Source organism: Caretta caretta, chromosome 8, assembly GCF_965140235.1.
Source record: "Caretta caretta isolate rCarCar2 chromosome 8, rCarCar1.hap1, whole genome shotgun sequence".
Lineage (NCBI taxonomy): Eukaryota > Metazoa > Chordata > Testudines > Cheloniidae > Caretta > Caretta caretta.
Window position 1 is genome coordinate 23,142,999 of NC_134213.1, and position 22,727 is coordinate 23,165,725.

The following is a 22,727-nucleotide window of genomic DNA, read 5'->3' on the forward strand; positions in this document are numbered from 1 at the left end:
CTGGCATGGGAAAAACTTTTGAAAACTTGAAATTTTTGTGGGACAGAAAAACCATTTCCTGTCCAGTTCTAATAATGATTCTAGCTCTCAATAGGCCTAAGTGGGGTCAGAGGGACTGAATCTCATGCAAAGTCCATCAAGCCCAATGAAAATACTCCCATGGATTTCAGAGGCCTTGGAATCATACCTGGAGCTTTTCAGAATTTTTTTTGCCACACAGAAAATTTTTACAAAAATGAAAAAAAAATTGTCTCCATTTTTCACAGAATATTTTAACTTTTCAGCAAAAAATTTAAAATGGAAATATTGTGCCCCAATACTGAAATATTACTCTTCAGAAATGTCCCCATAGTGCACATGGGAGTTGTAGTTTGTGTGTGTCATGTTCCTATTCTCCTCTGTCCGCTGGGCATATAGTTGGACTATATCTCCCATAATGCACAGTAGACTCTCTTCATTTTGAGGGTAGGGAGTTGCATCATGGAAGTCCCTAGCCATCCAAATATAGTTCTTCACCCCACAAATTGTTCCTTCTCCATCCAAATATAGCAGAAGATATCATCCCAGCCCCCAAACTGGCTCCAGCTCTCTTCAAACCAGCTATTAAAAAAACCCATACATTTAAATATATAATTTAATAGTGCAAAAGATCAGTTTCTGCTCCAGATGCTCCAGCTCGTGCTAGAGGGTGTTAGGAAGTGCCCATCCACTGGAAACAAGAAGAAGGGGGAGAGAGGTGGCAGGCAGAATTATAGCCACCATGAAACCGGTGCTGAGGGCCCATAAAATAGCAAGGTAAGGAGCCAGTGTATTATACAATCATATTTGTTTTCACTGTATTTCAAGATTTCAGCTCATGAGTCCACGGCTAGCAGCTTGAACTTAATAAGGAGTCTGCAGTGTGGCTATCACTAGCTTCTGCTGATCTAATGAGCATTGGAGTCAATGGAACGCTTGATGTCAATGGTAATTGAATCAGGTTCCATATGAAGAGCAATCTCTGATTTTACTATTCTGTCCTACGTAAGTGGTATATTGGCACTGTCTGAAGGATGGGATTGGACCAATGATCTGGCCCAGCATGGGAAATCCTGTGTTCTTAGCTGGGTGACTGCAAGCTACTTGATAGGGAGCTGCAAGATTCTTTCTTGCTTTTCTTGTGAAGTGAACAAGATGTATTTAAATGGGAGAGAATAAAAAAGAGTATGTTTTCTTGGATCATTAGATACAGCTCAAATATTTTAGGACAGAATGCTCTGCTAATGTGTGTGTCTCTATGGATTCAAATATTGGTGGGGTGGTTTGGGGTGGGTGAATGATTTTTTTTTAATGGCATTTAATGAAGTAAGAAAAAAATATACTGAACTTTGCTGGTAGTAATATTCCAATGAACTGTTTTAGTGGATGCCTCACTATTTTGATTGCTACTTGCAGCTATTAGAGAGACAAGGTGGGTGAGGTAATACCTTTTATTGGACCAGCTTTTGTTGGTGAGAGAGAGAGACAAGCTTTTAACAGGAAGTTGGTTTTCAACAGAAGTTGGTCCAGTAAAAGATATTACCTCACCCACCTTGTCTCTCTTGTCTGGGATCAACATTGCTATAACAACACTGCATACTTGCAGCTATGCAATTTCCATTTTGACTGCAGTTTCAGTACATGTTCTGCACCAGCACTTGTGTGTGGAAGTGAACTGTTAATTTTTATCCCAGGTAAGCCCACTGGCGGGCCGAGCTGGTTTGTTTACCTGCCGCATCCGCAGGTTCAGCCGATCACGGCTCCCACTGGCTGTGGTTCGCCATCCCAGGCCAATGGGGGCTGTGGGAAGTGGTAGCCAGCACATTCCTCGGCCCGCACCGCTTCCCGGAGCCCCCTTTGGCCTGAGACAGCGAACCGTGGCCAGTGGGAGCTGCGATCAGCCGAACCTGCGGACGCGGCGGGTAAACAAACCGGCCTGGCCCACCAACGGGCTTACCTTGGCGTGCCGCGTGCCAAAGGTTGCCGATCCCTGGAATAAACCTTCTCAATGCTGATCCCAGCGCTGACTTCCCTCTTTACTTGGTGTTTCTTCTCTGATTAGAATATTTGACTCCTTCTTAGGGGTGCTGTGAGGATGTAAAAAGTGTCTTGAAGATTTAAAGTGCTAAGTGTTTTGGGCTTCACTTTTAAATATACTGATCAGCCCTAGTTTCAGTTGAAGTTCATGGGAGCTGAGGCGGCTCTGGAAGGTAAGCTCTGTTATCTGATAACCATCTCTCTCTCTCTCTTTTGGTGTGTTTGTAAATTATTGAGGGCCATACGGTGGAGCTCAAGTTGGTGAGTAACTACTCACATTGACTTCACCAGCATAAATAAGGGCATCACAATCTGCCCCTTAATGAATAAATTAGTATTACAAATGTTTTCTCCACTTTAGTTGTTATGGCTCTGATTCAGCAAAGCATTTAAACTCCTGTGTAACTTCAAGCACATGACTAACCCCATCTCTATTCAGTGAAGCACTTAAGCACACTGAACTTGAATGCTTAAAGTTAAACACATACTTAAATGTTTTGCTAAATCAGAGTCTAAACGGGTCTAACACTTTTGCCGTGTAAGTCTCCTAACTGGCTTCATCATTGACTCTCTCCCACAGTCCTTTGAAAAGCCATAATATACAATATGAGCTGAGACCTGCCACATCTCCCTGCATGTGGAAAACACTTGAATCTTGTGCGCACACGTCTTCATACATAGCTGTACGTTTTTGTCTATTTAAGAGATACATTTTTATGAAATATGCAGGATGTGGGCGGGTACTCAACAGCAGAGACTTGTCATACTGGGGATCATAAATACAAGTCAGGATGAAAGATGTTATTCCTCAACCTCCATCCCTCTGGGCTGTCCCCATGGGTTTTTTCGTCATTGCAAGTTCAGCTTTGAAATGAAGAGCAATTAAGGAAGGCATGGAAGCAGCAGACCATGGGAGTTACTGCATGTGAAGGTTCTGACACTAGGGCACCAAATAAATGCTTGCTGGTGGGAAAGCTTTTCTCTTCTCCATATTTTCACTCATTGAGAACCTGGGGAGTCCACTTGTTGGTGTGTATGTGCCGTGAGTCATGCCTCAGTCACTTAGAGTAACAGGCATGAGAAAGAGGAGTGACTCTCTTGTCTTGTAGTTGGTGGGTCGCTGCTTGATTCCCACTGTAAAATGACATCCTTATGGAAGGGTCAACAATAAAATAGTTTCTCTTCCCAAAACACAGGAGTCAATAGGTCTTTATGGCAGTTCTCTGTTCTCACAATTTGTCAATGGTTTGTGCTGGCTAAAAATAACATGTTTCTTTTTTAAAGAGCAATGAGCAAGTATATATTGTCTTCCATTGCAGTGATGCATAATCTTTATATGATGCATCACCCTTATACAACTTCAATGCAGTCAGGAGAGTTTTGCAGTTTTTTCTACCTAATGGTCTACAGTGCAAATTAAGGTGTGAATGTAGCACAGGTAGGCATACCCATGCTAGCTTTAATCAATGGGCCGGCCCACAACATTTTGGCACCTGAGGCGGGGAGCTCAAATGACGCCCCCATGCCCCTTCACTTGGGCCAAAACTTTGAAAGGTCTCAATTCTGCCTTCTTCTACTCCTCTCATGGTACTGCTCTGCTACCTACCCCAGTAAAGGAGAACTAACAACTTAAAATGCCTTGTTCAAAAATTGTAAGTAACGCTTCACTTTCAAACGCCTGAACAGCAAATGTAACTTTTCTTGTCTGCATAGTAAACACTGGCATTTTTATCTGTTTGAATAATCAAAGTGGTGCTTTCTGTGCCTTCTTGGTTGCAAAGATTTGAACTGCTTCCTGCTGAAGGTCCACAGTCTGGGCCAGATCATGCTCTACTGAGATGGTTGCAAGGCCGACCAGCCTCTCCTTTGTCATTGTGGCGTGTAGATATGTTTTTATTAACTTCAGTTTGGAGAAGCTGCATTCTCCACTGGCAACGGTTACAGAAAGTGTTAGAAGTATGTGCAGAGCAACAAAAGCATTTGGAAAGAGAGTGGTCATCTTATTTGTGCACATATATTCCAGAACAGCCTTTGGAGTTGATCCTAATAAAATGTATCTTGAAAGGGCTTTCAGTTCATCATGTAAATCACTCGCATCAATATCGTGCATGTCATCATGTGTCAACACTGTCTCTAGTGCCCTGCATTGCTGGTGTAGGTCTTCTTCAGGTATAGTGAGGAGTTTTGGAATACCATACAACATCCCAAATATACTGCAGTGTTCCTTGAGCTGCATGAAACGTTCTTCAACTGACTGTATTGCACAATCTAGCACCCAGTTAAAAAATTCAACTTTGAATTGTCATTTGGGGTCTTTTATGGGATTATCCCATGCCTCGTAATCAAAATGCCTTCTTCTTCAGTGACTCTTGTATTCTTGAATGGGTGGGAAAACAGCTTCAGTGTGAAGTTCCTCTGTCAACTTCTGTGCATTCTTCAGAACATTTTGAAATCCCTCATCTGACTGGTAAGACTGCAGGTATGACTTTGCTTTGTCCGCTTGTTCCATTTCTCCAGATATATCAAGGTCAACACCTCGGAGTCTCTTGCTTACAAAATTTATTTCAAACAGTATGTCATGCCACAACACTAAGCAACACAGAAATGTGAAGTTATGTATGTTTCTGGTGATTCCATTTCCCTCTGCCACTGTTCTCCCACGAACAGTTCCTGTCATAGCATTATCCTCCATAATAGCAACTATGGCATCATCTATCTTCCCAATTTGGTGTTCGATAGGCTTTATCGCATCCACTCGACTTTCCCATCATTTGGCACTCAGTGGTTTCAGTGTCAGAGAGGATGTTCCCAGATGTTGCTTCAAAATTTGCCATCTATGAGTTGATGCAGAGAAAAATACATAGATGCTTTGAATTACATTAAAAAATTCAACAGTCTCACTAGAAGCTGATGCTGAATCACTGACCACCAAGTTCAATGAATGAGAACTGCATGGGACAAAAAAAGCTTGAGGGTTTAACTCTCGGATCCATGTCTGCACTCCTCTGTTCTTTCCTCTCATGTTGGCACCATTATCATAGCCCTGACCTCTCATGTCAGCTATCGCAATTCCCATATCTTCCAGCTTTTTAAGAAGCACATTTTTCATACCAGCTCCTGTAGTATCATCAATGTCAATAAATTCTAGAAAATGCTCTCTGACAGTCACCATTGCAGGGACGTTTTCACTTGGTTCTGTTGTTACAAAACGCACCATTAAAGTCATTTTATTCTGTATGGCTGATGTCAGGTGTGCAGTCCAGAATAACAGAGTAATATCTTGCTGACTTCAGATCTGCCACAATCTTCTGTTTGACTTTTGTTGCCAGTAACTGTATGATCTCATTTTGAATTGTTTTTCCAAGGTAGTGGTGTGTGTACATTTCTTGGGTGGTGACTCTTCTTAGATGCTCCTGGAGTACAGCATCAAACTCAGCCAACAGCTCCACAATTTTAAGGAAGTTTCCATTGTTTGGCAGTTACAGCTGATCTGAAGTGCCACGCAGTGCTAGGTTTTGGGTAGCAAGCATTCTCACAATGGCAACGAGCCTTTTCAGAACATTTTGCCAGTGCAATCTTCTCTTAATTCTGATCATCTATGGTGGCCTTTAACCTTTTATCTCAAGCTCTTTCCACCTATGGAATGCTCTCTGGTGATTTGCTGCCTTCTCATGGCATGCTAGATTTCTAGCCAGATTTTTCCAGTCCTTTGTTCCTGTAGAACCAATGTGGCTGGAACATTAGACTGGAAGAGTTTGCAACAAAAACAGTATGCAGCATTCTGGGTTTTTGAGTACATAAGTCATGGCCTCTCCACTTTCACCATTGGGGATTTCACGCCAGTAATGTGTTGGATGGAAACTTCTGTTTTCATTGTCTTTGGGGAACATGGAGTTTTTCACTTGCTGTGGCCCATGCAGTACAAGGAAGTCCCTCAGGCTACTGCTCGAGTGGGTCCACAGTCCTGGATCATCTAGATTTAAGGAACTAGACTCAGCAGCAGCTGTTTCTTGCGCCTCCACCACACTCTTCTCTGACCTATACTTTTCTTCAGGAATGTGCATGGTTGCATCCATTTGAGATGGAGAATGGATGCTGCAGTAGCTGCCAGGTCACCTGCACTCTGACTAACTGGAAGATCAGGCATCTCCTCACCACGCACATCCTCACTGGGGCTGGAAGGCTCACCGTGAACATTTGTGTCTACGTATCTCAGGAGGGCTTCTTCCTGCTTAGATAGAAAAGCTTCCTTTGCTTTCTTACTTTTTCTTAATGCTGCCCCAGAGGGGTGTTTTCTTCTTTCACTCGTGACTGCAGCCGCCTCAGTTCACCTCATGCTAAGGCTAGCCCTGCTTTAATCTCGCTAGAACAGGTAACAATAGCATTGAAGACATGGCAGCCCAGACTTCAGCATGGGCAAGCAACCCAAGTATGTACTAGGAGTTATGAGGAGAGGCTGAGGGAGCTGGGATTGTTTAGCCTGCAGAAGAGAAGAATGAGGGGGGATTTGATAGCTGCTTTCAACTACCTGAAAGGGGGTTCCAAAGAGGATGGCTCTAGACTGTTCTCAATGGTAGCAGATGACAGAACGAGGAGTAATGGTCTCAAGCTGCAGTGGGGGAGGTTTAGATTGGATATTAGGAAAAACTTTTTCACTAAGAGGGTGGTGAAACACTGGAATGCGTTACCTAGGGAGGTGGTAGAATCTCCTTCCTTAGAGGTTTTTAAGGTCAGGCTTGACAAAGCCCTGGCTGGGATGATTTAACTGGGAATTGGTCCTGCTTCGAGCAGGGGGTTGGACTAGATGACCTTCTGGGGTCCCTTCCAACCCTGATATTCTATGATTCTATGATTCCCTGTGGGCTTGTACTAGGGCAGCTAGCCCATGCTGAAGCCCATGCTGCCACATCTTCACTGCAAGTGTTACCAGTGCCAGATGGATTAAAGCTACTGTGGGTAGTCATGCCTGCGCTACAGACACACCTTCATTTGCAGTGTAGATACACCATACATGAGAAATGGCAAAGACCAACTCAATAGGGCAAGCTACATTTGCTTTTCTGACTTTAGGTTGTTCATCCTTTCATTTCTAGATTTTTATTTCATGGTGAAGTATTCTTTTTGTGGAATGGATTTAATTAAAGTAAATTTGGTGTTCATGACCAACAGCCCTAGAGACTGAAGTCCTGTGCCAGCAAAATAAGTACAAAATGAGCATTTGTAGTTTATTCGCCTCACCATGTTAATGTAGCTCCAGCCTGCTCCTAGGTGTACAGTGGTAGTTCGGTCTCCACTTCCATTCAACCTTAGGTATCTCCAGTGATACTGCCAATAAATTGGCAATTGTGATGACATCCTCCAAACAAGGCCCTAGATTAAAAATACCAGCTCATTTCACATCATGCACTCAACAATCTGTCTACTGACTTGAGCCACACTCAAACCAGTACTTAGAGAAGAACGAATGGACCAGAGTTTTAGAATACTAAATACTTCATGCAAGTGTATGTACAATTATGGCATTTGTGAGTCCTGTTGCAGTAATTATGACCTCTGTTCAGGAGTGCAGCCCTTTTCTGGGTAGCATTTAAGCACATGCTCATCTTTAGCATATGCTTAAATTCTATGCTGAATATGAATGAATTTTAGTGCTGTTCTAAAATGGGGCCTATATGCACAAACTAATCATTTCTCTAGGTAGTTACTGCAATTGCACAAACACGGTAATTGCACATGCAAAATATATACATACATTTTTGCATACATAATGGTGTACTCACAATTATAAAAGGCTGTGCCTAGCTTTTCAGAAATGGCTGTTGATTCTAGGCGCCTCAGTTTCTGGGTACCCAACTTGAGACACCTTATTTGGGGGCCTGACTTTGAGACAGTGCTGAGCATCCACTCTCTAAAAATTAGGCCCTTATAATGCACTTCAAGTTGGGGATCTGAAATCACTAGTTACTTTTTAAAAATGTAGGCCATGACTATGTTTTTTATATCCTCTCCCCCACCAGTAATTTCTGGTCTTATGGGCTTGAGTAGTTGGAAAACAGAAAAAGGAAGTGACAATGTTTGTGAAATAAAGTTTCAATATTTCACTGACACTGCTTTTTCGTAGGGCTGTCAATTAATCGCAGTTAACTCACGCGATTAACTCAAAAAAATTGATCGCAATTTAAAAAATTAAATTTTGAATAGAATACCAATTGAAATTTATGAAATACTTTTGGATGTTTTACTACATTTTCAATATTGATTTCAATTACAACACAGAATACAAAGTGCACAGTGCTCACTTTATATTATTATTTTTGATTACAAATATATGCACTGTAAAAATGATAAATAAAAGAAATACTATTTTTCAGTTCACCTCATACAAGTACTGAAGTGCAATCTCTTTATTGGGAAAGTGTAACTTACAAATGCAGACTTTTTTTGGTTATATAACTGCACTCAAAAACAAAACAGTGTAAAACTTTAGAGCCCACAAGTCAACTCAGTCCTGCTTCTTATGCTACCAATCGCTAAGACAAACAAGTTTGTTTAAGTTGATGGGAGATACTGCTGCCTGCTTCTTATTTACAGTATCACCTGAAAGTGAGAACAGGTGTTCACATGGCACTATTGTAGCCGGTATTGCAAGGTATTTACATGCCAGATATGCTAAACATCGTATCCCTTCATCGTATCCCTTCATCCCTTCATGCTTCGGTCACCATTCCAGAGGACATGCTTCCATGCTGGTGATGCTCATTTAAAAAAATAATGCATCAATTAAATTTGTGACAATTCTCCCCCCAAGGAGTATAGTATGTCTCCTGCTCTGTTTTACCCTCATTCTGCATATATTTCATTTTATTGCAATCTCGGATGATGACCCAGCACATGTTCGTTTTAAAAACACTTTCACAGCAGACTTGACAAAACACAAAGAAGGTACCAATATGAGATTTCTAAAAATAGCTACAGCACTCAACCCAAGGTTTAAGAATCTGAAGTGCCGTCCAAAATCTGAGAGGGATGAGGTATGGAGTATGCTTTTAGAAGTCTTAAAAGAGCAACACTCTGATGCAGAAACTACAGAACCCAAACCACCAAAAAAGAAAAACAACCTTCTGCTGGTGGCATCTGACTCAGATGATGAAAATGAACATGCATCAGTCTGCATTGCTTTGGATCATTATCAAGCAGAACCCGTCATCAGCATGGACGCATATCTTCTGGAATGGTAGTTGAATCATGAAGAGACATATAAATCTTTAGCACATCTGGCAGGTAAATATCTTGCAACGCCAGCTACAACAGTGCCATGCAAACACCTGTTCTCACTTTCAGGTGACATTGTAAACAAGAAGCAGGCAGCATTATCTCCTGCAAATTGTAACTAATCTTGTTTGTCTGAATGACTGGCTGACCAAGAAGTAGGACTGAGTGGACTTGTAGGCTCTAAAGTTTTACATTGTTCTATTTTTAATGCATTTTTTGTACATAATTCTACATTTGTAAGTTCAACTTTCATGATAAAGCGATTGCGCTACAGTACTTGTATGAGGTAAATTGAAATATATAGTGAGCACTGTACACTTTATATTCTGTGTTGTAATTGAAATTAATATATTTTAAAATGTAGTAAACATCCAAAAATATTTAAAATAAATGGTTTAAATAAATGCTGTTTAGCAGCGCGATTAATTGCGATTAATTTTTTTAATTGCTTGACAGCCCTACTTTTTCCTCAACATTTTCCACCCAGTTCTAAAGAGGACAGCGGGCTTTGGGGAAGGAAAATGTTTATCCACTTCAACTTTTCTATATCCTAAACAGTTTAATAAACAAAATAAACCTGAACTGTGTACCTTAGTCTTTGCAACAAACTCATGTTTCTTGTCCATCTTTTCCCTGAGACTTCCACCCAGCATTAATAGATCTCACGCTCTACATTTCTGAAGAGGCTTTTCCTCATCCCTTTGTTGTTTGAGCTGCACTGTCTGTTACCAATAAAAGGGATTACTCTATGTTATTCTTTTTGGCAAAAAGTTGACTATGGGATTCCTTATAGACTCAGTCTCTGGTGCCTGGCTCCTGCAGACACAATACACAATTTTGTATAATAGTTTTAAAAAAACAGGTAATTCATGTTTTGTGTTCTGTGAGGGAGAAGAGGGGTCTTATATCTAATTCAGAGCAGACAGATGCATGTGAAAAAGATATATGTGGCCAGATCCTCAGCTAATGTAAATCAGAGTAGCTTCATTTAAATCAATGGAACTGTGTAGATTTGACACCAGGTGAGGATTTGATTTGGTTAAGGATTTGGTTAAGTATGGGTGTAAATTTAAGGATGGGATGGGGATAATGAAGACAGCTGTCATAAAATCTATTTGGTGAGTATTTGGGGTCTATACAGGGAGAATATGGAGCAGTTGGAAAGGTGAAATCCATTCTTCCTCAACCCAGGGCTAGGTGTGAAGCTGCTCTGAAGCTCCTCCATAGTTTCTTTTCTAGCCTATTAGTTGCAGCCCTTCCATTCGAGGTGTATAGGTTACTGGGCCCACTTGTTCTGTGCAAATGTGGACCTCTGACTTCTGCCTTGGCCAAACTTGGCCCATCACACTGTGGCCTTCAGGGCCAGACAGAAGCCCTGCAATGGGCTGTGGATCCCACACCTGCCCCGAAAGTGTTAAGGTGCCTAGGTGGGCCAATTAACCTGCATCTGGAGGAGGAACCAGGGAACAGTGAGGACTACTTAAAAGATTAAGCTCACTTTGACAATAACAGGTGGGGCTTGTGTAAAGCCAGGGAGCTAAGGGCAGAAAGGGGTGGCAGGGAGGAGGCCTGCAGTCATTCTCTTAGAGGCTAGGGAGAGCATGGAGCTTGGCCTAGAGAGAAGCACATACCTTGAGGACGGTTGAGGAGGAACTTGATAAAGGCAACAAAGGAAGCAGTCCAGGGAAATAGCAGTAAGGTGTGGGACAGGGCAGACCTTAGTGACTGGTTGTAGGGTCCCTAGGCTGGAACCTGGAGAAGAGGGTGTCTGGCCCGGGACAGTGGGTGCAGTGAGGCTTTGGTACTCAACCCTCCCACACGCCCGGCCCTAGAAGGTGAAAACTACAGTGAGTAGGCCAGAGAGCCCAAACCCTAAAGAGGGACCAGTTGAGTCCTGAGAGAGAGAGAACATCTGCAGGAAGGGGAATCAGATTGGCAGAGCTAATCCCTAGCTGTGGCCACGAAGAGGCGATCCAGTGGTGAGTAGAGCACCCCATGACAGACCCTTCCCGTGGCATGCTGTGGCTGAGCTGGCACCTCTGTGAAGACAGATGATGCAACCATTCCTAGACTTAAAGATATGGGGATTGGGATTGGGACTGGGACATGCTCATCAGAAGATCTTGGATTCTGGAATTCACCTGCCTAACTCGCCCAATAAAGCCAGAGTTGGTTGAGCTTTGGGGCCATGGTGAAAGGTCATCTTCTTCTGAGCATTTTGCCACAGGGTGGAATGGATGAGTTGGGAGTCATTTATACTGAGAAGGCCTTTCTTGTGAGAAGTAATTGGGCATATTTGATAAATAAATATAAAGCATGAAAATAAAGAGCAAACTCCATTTCTACTTTGGAAGTTCGGCTATGTGGGTAAAGTCCTAGCCTGGGACTCAGGAAACCTGGTTTCAGTTCCCAACTTTGCAACAGATTTCTTGTGTGACCTTTGGCAAGTCCCTTAACTTCTCTGGCTCTCAGTTTTCCATCTGTGAAGTGGGGATAGTAATATTTCCTTTCTCTCACCCTCTGTCTGTCTTGTTTGTTTAGCTTGGCAGCTATCTGGGGTAAGACTGCTTCTTATAATACGTGTGTAGAGTGCATAGTGTAATGGGGCCTTGATCTTGGTTGAGAGTCCTTTAAAAACCACCAGAATACAAACAATAATAGGTGAGAAAGTGAAGCTTTGTCACTCCAGAAACAACCGCCAAAATAGACACAGCCCAGAAAAACATGTCTGCATAGCTTTCTATGTGGAAACATTCTTGTTGTTGAAAAATTATATTCCACACTCACCTTCTTTTATAACATGATTGACAGCATTCATAATTTCCATTTTTAAAAAAAAATCCTGTCTCATTTTTAAAAAGCTGATACTTTCACAGAGGTCTGGCTACAAATAAGATTATGGCTGAACATTCTAGAAACCACTTATGCACCAGACTGGAAATTAGAAATAGGTCTGAAGTGTTTGTCATATAAAATCAGGGAAGCTGGATCCATAGAAACAGTAGGACTTGAGAATATGCCAGAGGAATTCTGTGTTGTCTCACGTTCTGGCTGTGAGTTAAAGACTTATTCAGAGACATTGCCTCTCCCAGCAGTTCTGCATGTTTACAGGCTGCCGTTTTACCAAAGGGGATCTCCAAAGAGGACTCTGGCTGGTGATGAGCATTGCTTTAACTCAGGAGATGCGCTTACTGGAAAGAGGACTTGGATAAGTATCACATCTTATGGGAAGCCCCGAAGAAAGCAAGCAGACATCACCACAGCATTGTAGTTGTCTGTGGTGTAATCATAAAATACATACTTTTGTATTCTTCAGTAATGTATTGTCTAGGAGGTGCTGATAAATATGAGCTTCCAAGTTCACAGGTCTTTGAGCGGGGTGCACAGCACACCAAGAAATCCAAACCAGCCGCACCTCAAAGAACACATCAAAGGGAGACAAACTACTTTTAGCATTGAAAAGAGGGCTCTGATGACAACCACCTCACTTGTGGTGTTATATTATCTGATGTAGTAAGAGGCCCTGAAACATAAACCTTGTATTAGAGGCCTGGTCTGAGGCCTAAAGCCTGAACCAAAGTACTTCCAGGCATTGCTAAGCAAAGGTGGGCTGTGAGCCAGAGGCAGGCCCTAACTGCAGAACTTGGCAAGAAAAGGGCTCCTAGAAAGCACGCGCTAATGATATAAGTAGTAATAAGAGGAACATATGCCAAGATGGCACCTGGACATCCCGATATGAGGACACATCACAGAGATAACAAGGAACAGCATGATGGACAGATCTGTTTGTTTGAACCAACATGATCAAAGGGGAGACAGCACCCTAATGAGTCAAGGGACTGTACCTCAATACGTCAGTAGGGATGAGTAATCTGTCCTGCAACTTTATAAAAATAGGTCCCGGAGCGCATATCTTTGTCCAGCCTAGGGGGCATTGGAGTGTCCCGCCACTGACTGAGCTGTGTCCATTGCCAGGGGGCACATATTCGTAGTATGCCCTGTAGAGTCTATAGGAAATTATTACTGTGCTTTGTTTGACAATAAACCTGGCCCGGTGCCTTTGTACCTTACTAGAGTTTGTGGTCTTTGGGGCTTCTCTCGGTGTCTGCTGTGTCAGCTATCTGCGCAGAGCTGGGGCAGCACACAGAGGGAACACACACGCAGCCGACGAGTATTATCATCGAACAAGAGCAGAGCACCACACCGGTAGCTACCGACAACATCTGAGACATTTCTGTTACTTTCTTTCAGCACTTGGAATTTATCAGCATTCTCAGCTGGAAATCACATTAGAGCACAGCAGCAGTGATTCTGGTGTTACTTTCAGACTCGCACACTAATTTTGTGAGCCAACACTACAGTCTTATTTTCAGGGTAAGCATCTGAGAATGGAAAGAGAAGCTCTTTTCTTGCGTTTTCTTCCCCCCACATTATTTCTTGTGACACAGAAATGATGTGAACAGCCTGCCAGCTACTCTTTGCTATGTATCATCTGTACAAATGCTACAGGCACACACTTGCTGCTGTGAGAATGTTCAGTCTGAGCTGAGAGACAATCCGTGACTCCTGCTTTCATTCACTGGGACCCTTCCATTTGCACTGCTCCAATGACTATCCGTGTTCAAAGGTTCTCTCCCAGCAGACAGCTTGGGTATATATCAGTGTTTATTAAGAACCGTTTTCCCTGATGTTTCTGAGCATAAGCTGAGATCCAAACAGCATGACCTTCCCTGCCCAGCCATGTCTTGTGGGGGCTGTAATTAAACTGCATCTAGTCAATCCATTTCTCCAGGGAGAAGAGATGCCAGGCCAGCACAAAGAGTTTATTTATAGAAGGCAAAAAGGAAAGTAAAGAAATCATTCAAGGCCAGATTCTGCCCCTATTACTCACACTATGTCACGCCTTAGGGTATGTCTACACTACGGAATAAGGTCGAATTTATAGAAGTCGTTTTTTTAGAAATCGGTTTTATATATTCGAGTGTGTGTGTCCCCACAGAAAATGCTCTAAGTGCATTAAGTGCATTAACTCGGCGGAGCGCTTCCACAGTACCGAGGCTAGAGTCGACTTCCGGAGCATTGCACTGTGGGTAGCTATCCCACAGTTCCCGCAGTCTCCGCTGCCCATTGGAATTCTGGGTTGAGATCCCAATGCCTGATGGGGTTAAAACATTGTCGCGGGTGGTTCTGGGTACATATCGTCAGGCCCCCGTTCCCTCCCTCCCTCCGTGAAAGCAAGGGCAGACAATCATTTCGCGCCTTTTTTCCTGAGTTACCTGTGCAGACGCCATACCACTGCAAGCATGGAGCCCGCTCAGGTAACCGTCACCCTATGTCTCCTGGGTGCTGGCAGACGCGGTACGGCATTGCTACACAGTAGCAGCAACCCCTTGCCTTGTGGCAGCAGATGGTACAGTACGACTGGTAGCCGTCATCGTCATGTCCGAGGTGCTCCTGGCCACGTCGGCTGGGAGCGCCTGGGCAGACATGGGCGCAGGGACTAAATTTGGAGTGACTTGACCAGGTCATTCTCTTTAGTCCTGCAGTCAGTCCTATTGAACCGTCTTATGGTGAGCGGGCAGGCGATACGGACTGCTAGCAGTCGTACTGTACCATCTTCTGCCGAGCAGCCATGAGATGTGGATGGCATGCAGTCCTTCTGCACCTTCTGCTGCCAGCCAAAGATGTAAAAGATAGATGGAGTGGATCAAAACAAGAAATAGACCAGATTTGTTTTGTACTCATTTGCTTCCCCCCCTCCCCTGTCTAGGGGACTCATTCTTCTAGATCACGCTGCAGTCACTCACAGAGAAGGTGCAGCGAGGTAAATCTAGCCATGTATCAATCAGAGGCCAGGCTAACCTTCTTGTTCCAATAAGGACAATAACTTAGGTGCACCATTTCTTATTGGAACCCTCCGTGAAGTCCTGCCTGAAATACTCCTTGATGTAAAGCCACCCCCTTTGTTGATTTTAGCTCCCTGAAGCCAACCCTGTAAGCCGTGTCCTCAGTCGCCCCTCCCGGCGTCAGAGCAACGGCAAACAATCGGGCATCTGAGAGTGCTGTCCAGAGCAGTCACAATGGAGCACTCTGATGGGGCTAAAACATTGTCGCGGGTGGTTCTGGGTACGTATCGTCAGGCCCCCGTTCCCTCCCTCCCTCTGTGAAAGCAAGGGCAGACAATCATTTCGCGCCTTTTTTCCTGAGTTACCTGTGCAGATGCCATACCACGGCAAGCATGGAGCCCGCTCAGGTAACCGTCACCCTATGTCTCCTGGGTGCTGGCAGACGCGGTACGGCTTTGCTGCACAGTAGCAGCAACCCATTGCCTTCTGGCAGCAGATGGTGCAATACGACTGGTAGTCGTCCTCATCGTGTCCGAGGTGCTCCTGGCCACGTCGGCTGGGAGCGCCTGGGCAGACATGGGCGCAGGGACTAAATTTGGAGTGACTTGACCAGGTCATTCTCTTTAGTCCTGCAGTCAGTCCTATTGAACCGTCTTATGGTGAGCAGGCAGGCAATACGGACTGCTAGCAGTCATACTGTACCATCTTCTGCCAGGCAGGCAAGAGATGAGGATTGCTAGTAGTCGTATTGTACCATCTTCTGCCAGGCAGGCAAGAGATGAGGATGGCTAGCAGTCGTACTGTACCATCTTCTGCCGAGCAGCCATGAGATGTGGATGGCATGCAGTCCTTCTGCACCGTCTGCTGCCAGCCAAAGATGTAAAAGATAGATGGAGTGGGTCAAAACAAGAAATAGACCAGATTTGTTTTGTACTCATTTGCCTCCTCCCCTGTCTAGGGGACTCATTCCTCTAGGTCACACTGCAGTCACTCACAGAGAAGGTGCAGCGAGGTAAATCTAGCCATGTATCAATCAGAGGCCAGGCTAATCTCCTTGTTCCAATAAGAACGGTAACTTAGGTGCACCATTTCTTATTGGAACCCTCCGTGAAGTCCTGCCTGAAATACTCCTTGATGTACGGGCACCCCCTTTCTTGATTTTAGCTCCCTGAAGCCAACCCTGTAAGCTGTGTCGCCAGTCGCCCCTCCCTCCGTCAGAGCAACGGCAGACAATCGTTCCGCGCCTTTTTTCTGTGTGGACGCCATACCAAGGCAAGCATGGAGGCCGCTCAGCTCACTTTGGCAATTAGGAGCACATTAAACACCACACGCATTATCCAGCAGTATATGCAGCACCAGAACCTGGCAAAGCGATACCGGGCGAGGAGGCGACGTCAGCGCGGTCACGTGAGTGATCAGGACATGGACACAGATTTCTCTGAAAGCATGGGCCCTGCCAATGCGTGCATCATGGTGCTAATGGGGCAGGTTCATGCTGTGGAACGCCGATTCTGGGCTCGGGAAACAAGCACAGACTGGTGGGACCGCATAGTGTTGCAGGTCTGGGACGATTCCCAGTGGCTGCGAAACTTTCGCATGCGTAAGGGCACTTTCATGGAACTTTGTGACTTGCTTTCCCCTGCCCTGAGGCGCATGAATACCAAGATGAGAGCAGCCCTCACAGTTGAGAAGCGAGTGGCGATAGCCCTGTGGAAGCTTGCAACGCCAGACAGCCACCGGTCAGTTGGGAATCAATTTGGAGTGGGCAAATCTACTGTGGGGGCTGCTGTGATGCAAGTAGCCCACGCAATCAAAGATCTGCTGATATCAAGGGTAGTGACCCTGGGAAATGTGCAGGTCATAGTGGATGGCTTTGCTGCAATGGGATTCCCTAACTGTGGTGGGGCTATAGACGGAACCCATATCCCTATCTTGGCACCGGAGCACCAAGCCGCCGAGTACATAAACCGCAAGGGGTACTTTTCGATAGTGCTGCAAGCTCTGGTGGATCACAAGGGACGTTTCACCAACATCAACGTGGGATGGCCGGGAAAGGTGCATGATGCTCGCATCTTCAGGAACTCTGGTCTGTTTCAAAAGCTGCAGGAAGGGACTTTATTCCCAGACCAGAAAATAACCGTTGGGGATGTTGAAATGCCTATATGTATCCTTGGGGACCCAGCCTACCCCTTAATGCCATGGCTCATGAAGCCGTACACAGGCAGCCTGGACAGTAGTCAGGAGCTGTTCAACTACAGGCTGAGCAAGTGCAGAATGGTGGTAGAATGTGCATTTGGACGTTTAAAGGCGCGCTGGCGCAGTTTACTGACTCGCTTAGACCTCAGCGAAACCAATATTCCCACTGTTATTACTGCTTGCTGTGTGCTCCACAATATCTGTGAGAGTAAGGGGGAGACGTTTATGGCGGGGTGGGAGGTTGAGGCAAATCGCCTGGCTGCTGGTTACGCGCAGCCAGACACCAGGGCGGTTAGAAGAGCACAGGAGGGCGCGGTACGCATCAGAGAAGCTTTGAAAACCAGTTTCATGACTGGCCAGGCTACGGTGTGAAAGTTCTGTTTGTTTCTCCTTGATGAAACCCCCCGCCCCTTGGTTCACTCTACTTCCCTGTAAGCTAACCACCCGTCCCTCCTCCCTTCAATCACCGCTTGCAGAGGCAATAAAGTCATTGTTGCTTCACATTCATGCATTCTTTATTCATTCATCACACAAATAGGGGGATGACTACCAAGGTAGCCCAGGAGGGGTGGTGGAGGAGGGAAGGAAAATGCCACACAGCACTTTAAGCACAGCACTTTAAAAGTTTACAACTTTAAAATTTATTGAATGACAGCCTTCTTTTTTTTGGGCAATCCTCTGTGGTGGAGTGGCTGGTTGGCCGGAGGCCCCCCCACCGCATTCTTGGGCGTCTGGGTGTGGAGGCTATGGAACTTGGGGAGGAGGGCGGTTGGTTACAGAGGGGCAGCAGTGGCAGTCTGTGCTCCAGCTGCCTTTGCTGCAGCTCAACCATACACTGGAGCATACTGGTTTGGTTCTGCAGCAGCCTCAGCATTGAATCCTGCCTCCTCTCATCACGCTGCCGCCACATTTGAGCTTAAGCCCTGTCTTCAGCCCGCCACTTACTCTCTTCAGCCCGCCACTTACTCTCTTCAGCCCGCCACCTCTCCTCCCGGTCATTTTGTGCTTTCCTGCACTCTGACATTATTTGCCTCCACGCATTCGTCTGTGCTCTGTCAGTGTGGGAGGACAGCATGAGCTCGGAGAACATTTCATCGCGAGTGCATTTTTTTTTTCTTTCTAAGCTTCACTAGCCTCTGGGAAGGAGAAGATCCTGTGATCATTGAAACACATGCAGCTGGTGGAGAAAAAAAAAGGGACAGCGGTATTTAAAAAGACACATTTTATAAAACAGTGGCTACACTCTTTCAGGGTAAACCTTGCTGTTAACATTACATACATAGCACATGTGCTTTCGTTACAAGGTCACATTTTGCCTCCTCCCACCGCGTGACTACCCCCTCAACCTTCCCCCCTCCCTGTGGCTAACAGCGGGGAACATTTCTGTTTAGCCACAGGCAAACAGCCCAGCAGGAATGGGCTCCTCTGAGTGTCCCCTGAAGAAAAGCACTCTATTTCAACCAGGTGACCATGAATTATATCTCACTCTCCTGAGGATAACACAGAGAGATAAAGAACGGATGTTGTTTGAATGCCAGCAAACATACACTGCAATGCTTTGTTCTACAATGATTCCCGAGTACGTGTTACTGGCCTGGAGTGGTAAAGTGTCCTACCATGAAGGACGCAATAAGGCTGCCCTCCCCAGAAACCTTTTGCAAAGGCTTTAGGACTACATCTAGGAGAACCGCAAATGCCAGGGCAAAGTAATCCTTTCACATGCTTGCTTTTAAACCATGTATAGTATTTTAAAAGGTACACTCACCAGAGGTCCCTTCTCCGCCTGCTGGGTCCAGGAGGCAGCCTTGGGTGGGTTCGGGGGGTACTGGCTCCAGGTCTAGGGTGAGAAACAGTTCCTGGCTGTCGGGAAAACCGGTTTCTCCGCTTGCTTGTTGTGAGCTATCTACAACCTCCTCATCATCATCATCTTCTTCGTCCCCAAAACCTGCTTCCGTATTGCCTCCATCTCCATTGAAGGAGTCAAACAACACGGCTGGGGTAGTGGTGGCTGAACCCCCTAAAATGGCATGCAGCTCATCATAGAAGCGGCATGTTTGGGGCTCTGACCCAGAGCCGCTGTTCGCCTCTCTGGTTTTCTGGTAGGCTTGCCTCAGCTCCTTCAGTTTCACGCGGCACTGCTTCGGGTCCCTGTTATGGCCTCTGTCCTTCATGCCCTGGGAGATTTTGACAAAGGTTTTGGCATTTCGAAAACTGGAACGGAGTTCTGATAGCACGGATTCCTCTCCCCAAACAGCGATCAGATCCCGTACCTCCCGTTCGGTCCATGCTGGAGCTCTTTTGCGATTCTGGGACTCCATCATGGTCACCTGTGCTGATGAGCTCTGCATGGTCACCTGCAGCTTGCGACGCTGGCCAAACAGGAAATGAGATTCAAAAGTTCGCGGTTCTTTTCCTGTCTACCTGGCCAGTGCATCTGAGTTGAGAGTGCTGTCCAGAGCGGTCATAATGGAGCACTCTGGGATAGCTCCCGGAGGCCAATACCATCGAATTGTGTCCACAGTACCCCAAATTCGAGCCGGCAACGTCGATTTAAGCGCTAATCCACTTGTCAGGGGTGGAGTAAGGAAATCGATTTTAAGAGCCCTTTAAGTCGAAATAAAGGGCTTCATTGTGTGGATGGGTGCAGGTTTACATCGATTTAACGCTGCTAAATTCGACCTAAAGTCCTAGTGTAGACCCTCAGTCTCACTGGAGATTATTTGGAAGTAAATTACTGCCTCCCAATAGATATAGCAATTCTCTCACTTTGTCTGATATAAACATTCCAGCACGGAGGAGGGTGGAATAATCTGGCTTTTAGCGAGGACTGGATTCTGAACTGTGTGTGTGTGAACTGTAGAGAGAGAGGCAAACGAGGAACACTAGTGATCTGACTCTGATCTATAAGAGAGCATTTTTTGGAGTGGAGCTACATAAAATAGAGCGCTGCTTTCAATTAGTGATGTTTAGCACATTGGTCCTGATGCTGCAGTTCTTAAAGGCATGTAATTCCCTCTGAAGTCAATCAGAGTTTTACTTGAATATGAACTGCAGAAGCAGGCCCATTGTAGAGGGCTACGTACAACCTTCCTAAAACTGTAGCATGCCAGAACCTCAGCTGGTATAAACCAACTTAGCACCATTGAATTCAAAGGAACTGTGCTGATTTATACCAGCAGAAGATCTAGTCCAGAATTATTATAATAGTAATTATAGCAGTACCTATTCAGATAGTGCCTAGCAGACAGGACCTGACCTATACAGACATGTATCACCAGAAAAGCCACTACAGTGGCACAATGAGCAGAAGGAACAAGTGACTTGTAAGCAGGGCTATTGAACTACCTCTATCTCCTAGAAATGGCTGCGCCCCATTAGCGGGACAATGGGGAGTAACATGTACTACAGGGGGCTTGTTCTGCAGACAAAGAGAACTTCATTTGGCAGGGCTGTTAATTGTGGCAGAGGGGAAGGCCGATGGCCTGGGAGCCAGGGGTCTGTGGAACTTAGCCCCAGCTCTGCTGGCTGGTTTAATAGTTCGCTATATGCCCCAGCATCTATTTATTTACTTGTGGGGGGGGGGGAGGTGGAGAGGAATCACAGGGGAAATGGAATGAGTTGATTGTGCTAACATTTTTCCTAATGCGCTTTGTCATGACTACGGTTAGTAAGCCATAATTTATGGCATTAGCTAAACGACTGCTACCATACTACATTACTGCGTAATCTATTAGTGTTGGGAAAGAATGTGAAAATTCAGACCCTTCAATATCCTCTATTAAAAGAATTGAAACAGAGGCTGCTCTTATTTTTTCCATATGTGCCAACAAACTTGAAAAGTTTATCACACTGCAAAGTATAGTCCAGCAGACTTCATTCAGTCCACTTGGTGGTTTCACTAAAGGGAATGAGTTTGTGGAATTATGCCAGGGTTCACCTGAGAGTGAGGAATATATACCACTCAGTTACTGCCTCTCAATAGGCAGAGCAACTCTTTAACCTTGTCTGATATAAACAGGGGATAAGAGATGCCAGTCACAGACAAAGAGAGTACAGTGAGTCAACCAAATGAAGAGCAGAAGCTTTATATGCAGAGCTGACTCAAGGTCAGGGCCAAGCATCTCCCAAAAGCTGGTGGGGAGGGGGAGAACAAAACACCAGGAAACACTGCTTGAAATGAGGGGCCCTGGAGAATTTGACCCCTGTAAGAACAGGTTCTGGACTGCTTTAACTGTTGAGATTTAAAAAGTATCCTGTGCCCATGACCCCATCACCCCCATACCATTATACTGTAGATCATCTGGTCTTTCTTATTGCTATTGAGACTATTAGTGAAGAAATGCACACAGGTGCCCTCTCTGGCCAGCACTGACTACTTCCAAAGTCCTATCTCTCGTCCCCTGCTTAGAGACTTTCCACCTCCAAGACCTGTTGTCCTGAGACACAACAGCAGATACGAGTGAATTCAAATACTAAATTCTATGACCTCTTTACTGTTACTTTGATCATATATAGCACCCTTCTTCCTGACATGCTTTCCTATGCAGTACACAGATAGGAGCCACTTAGCCATCTGTGATGGTGTTCACCCCACACTTGCCCTGAAGGGGTTAATGTAGGCTAAGAAGGGGACCATCAACCAGACAGACCATAGCTGCGGGAAATCAAGTGGTTTAAGTAATCCCCTGACTGAATAATGCAGGAGTCCAGCTGAGGAGGAACGAGCTGGGCTGGGTATATAAAGACAGGAATTTGCCAGCAGATTGGGGGGTTGTAGGGAAGTAGTCTGTAAGCATTCCATGAGAGAAGGTAGGTGTGTTTAGGGGTTACAAAGCCAAAGTAGCATACAGTTACTCCCTGGCAGGGGAGTTTTGGGGTTAGCAAACCCAGACAAAGTTTGGGGGTGGGGGGAGCCAGAAGGTTAGGAAAGACTCAGGGAAAATGCAGTAAGGTGCAGAATGGAACAGACCTAGGTTGCTGATTAGAGGGTCCTTAAACTGGAACCTGGAGTAGAGGGAAGGCCTGGGGAAGTGGCATCAGCTGGGCAGTAAATGGTAAGACTGCCTGAGTCATTCATAAGATGAGACTTTGATACCCTGGAAGGGGAGGATACATGTGACTTGGCTGGAAGCTAAGCCATGAACACAGAGCATCTAGACTCACTGAGAGCCAGGAAGAGAAGGCATGGTGTATGGCAAGAGGTGGAAAGGAGGCTTTGGACCTGGAATCAGCTATTCCCCAGACTAACTAACAGGGGGTGCAATAGCAGTGGGCAAGCTGTGACGCCATTGCTGAAATACAGCCTCTGCTGCTGAAAACACAGCAATCGCCTAACAGTTCACATCAACACAATGGTTT

At 45.2% G+C, this 22,727-nt stretch overlaps 1 protein-coding gene across 1 annotated transcript; it reads right to left on the minus strand.

Moving 5' to 3' along the window:
* Positions 1–17,971: 17,971 nt before the first annotated feature.
* On the minus strand, positions 17,972–19,866 carry LOC125641659 (myb/SANT-like DNA-binding domain-containing protein 7). The gene is made up of 2 exons (XM_048861931.2): positions 19,135–19,866; positions 17,972–18,546 (listed from the first exon to the last, which is right to left on the minus strand). The coding sequence occupies exons 1-2, from the start codon at positions 19,715–19,717 to the stop codon at positions 18,461–18,463; spliced, it is 669 nt and encodes a 222-aa protein (XP_048717888.2). The 5' UTR covers positions 19,718–19,866; the 3' UTR covers positions 17,972–18,460.
* Positions 19,867–22,727: the final 2,861 nt, after the last annotated feature.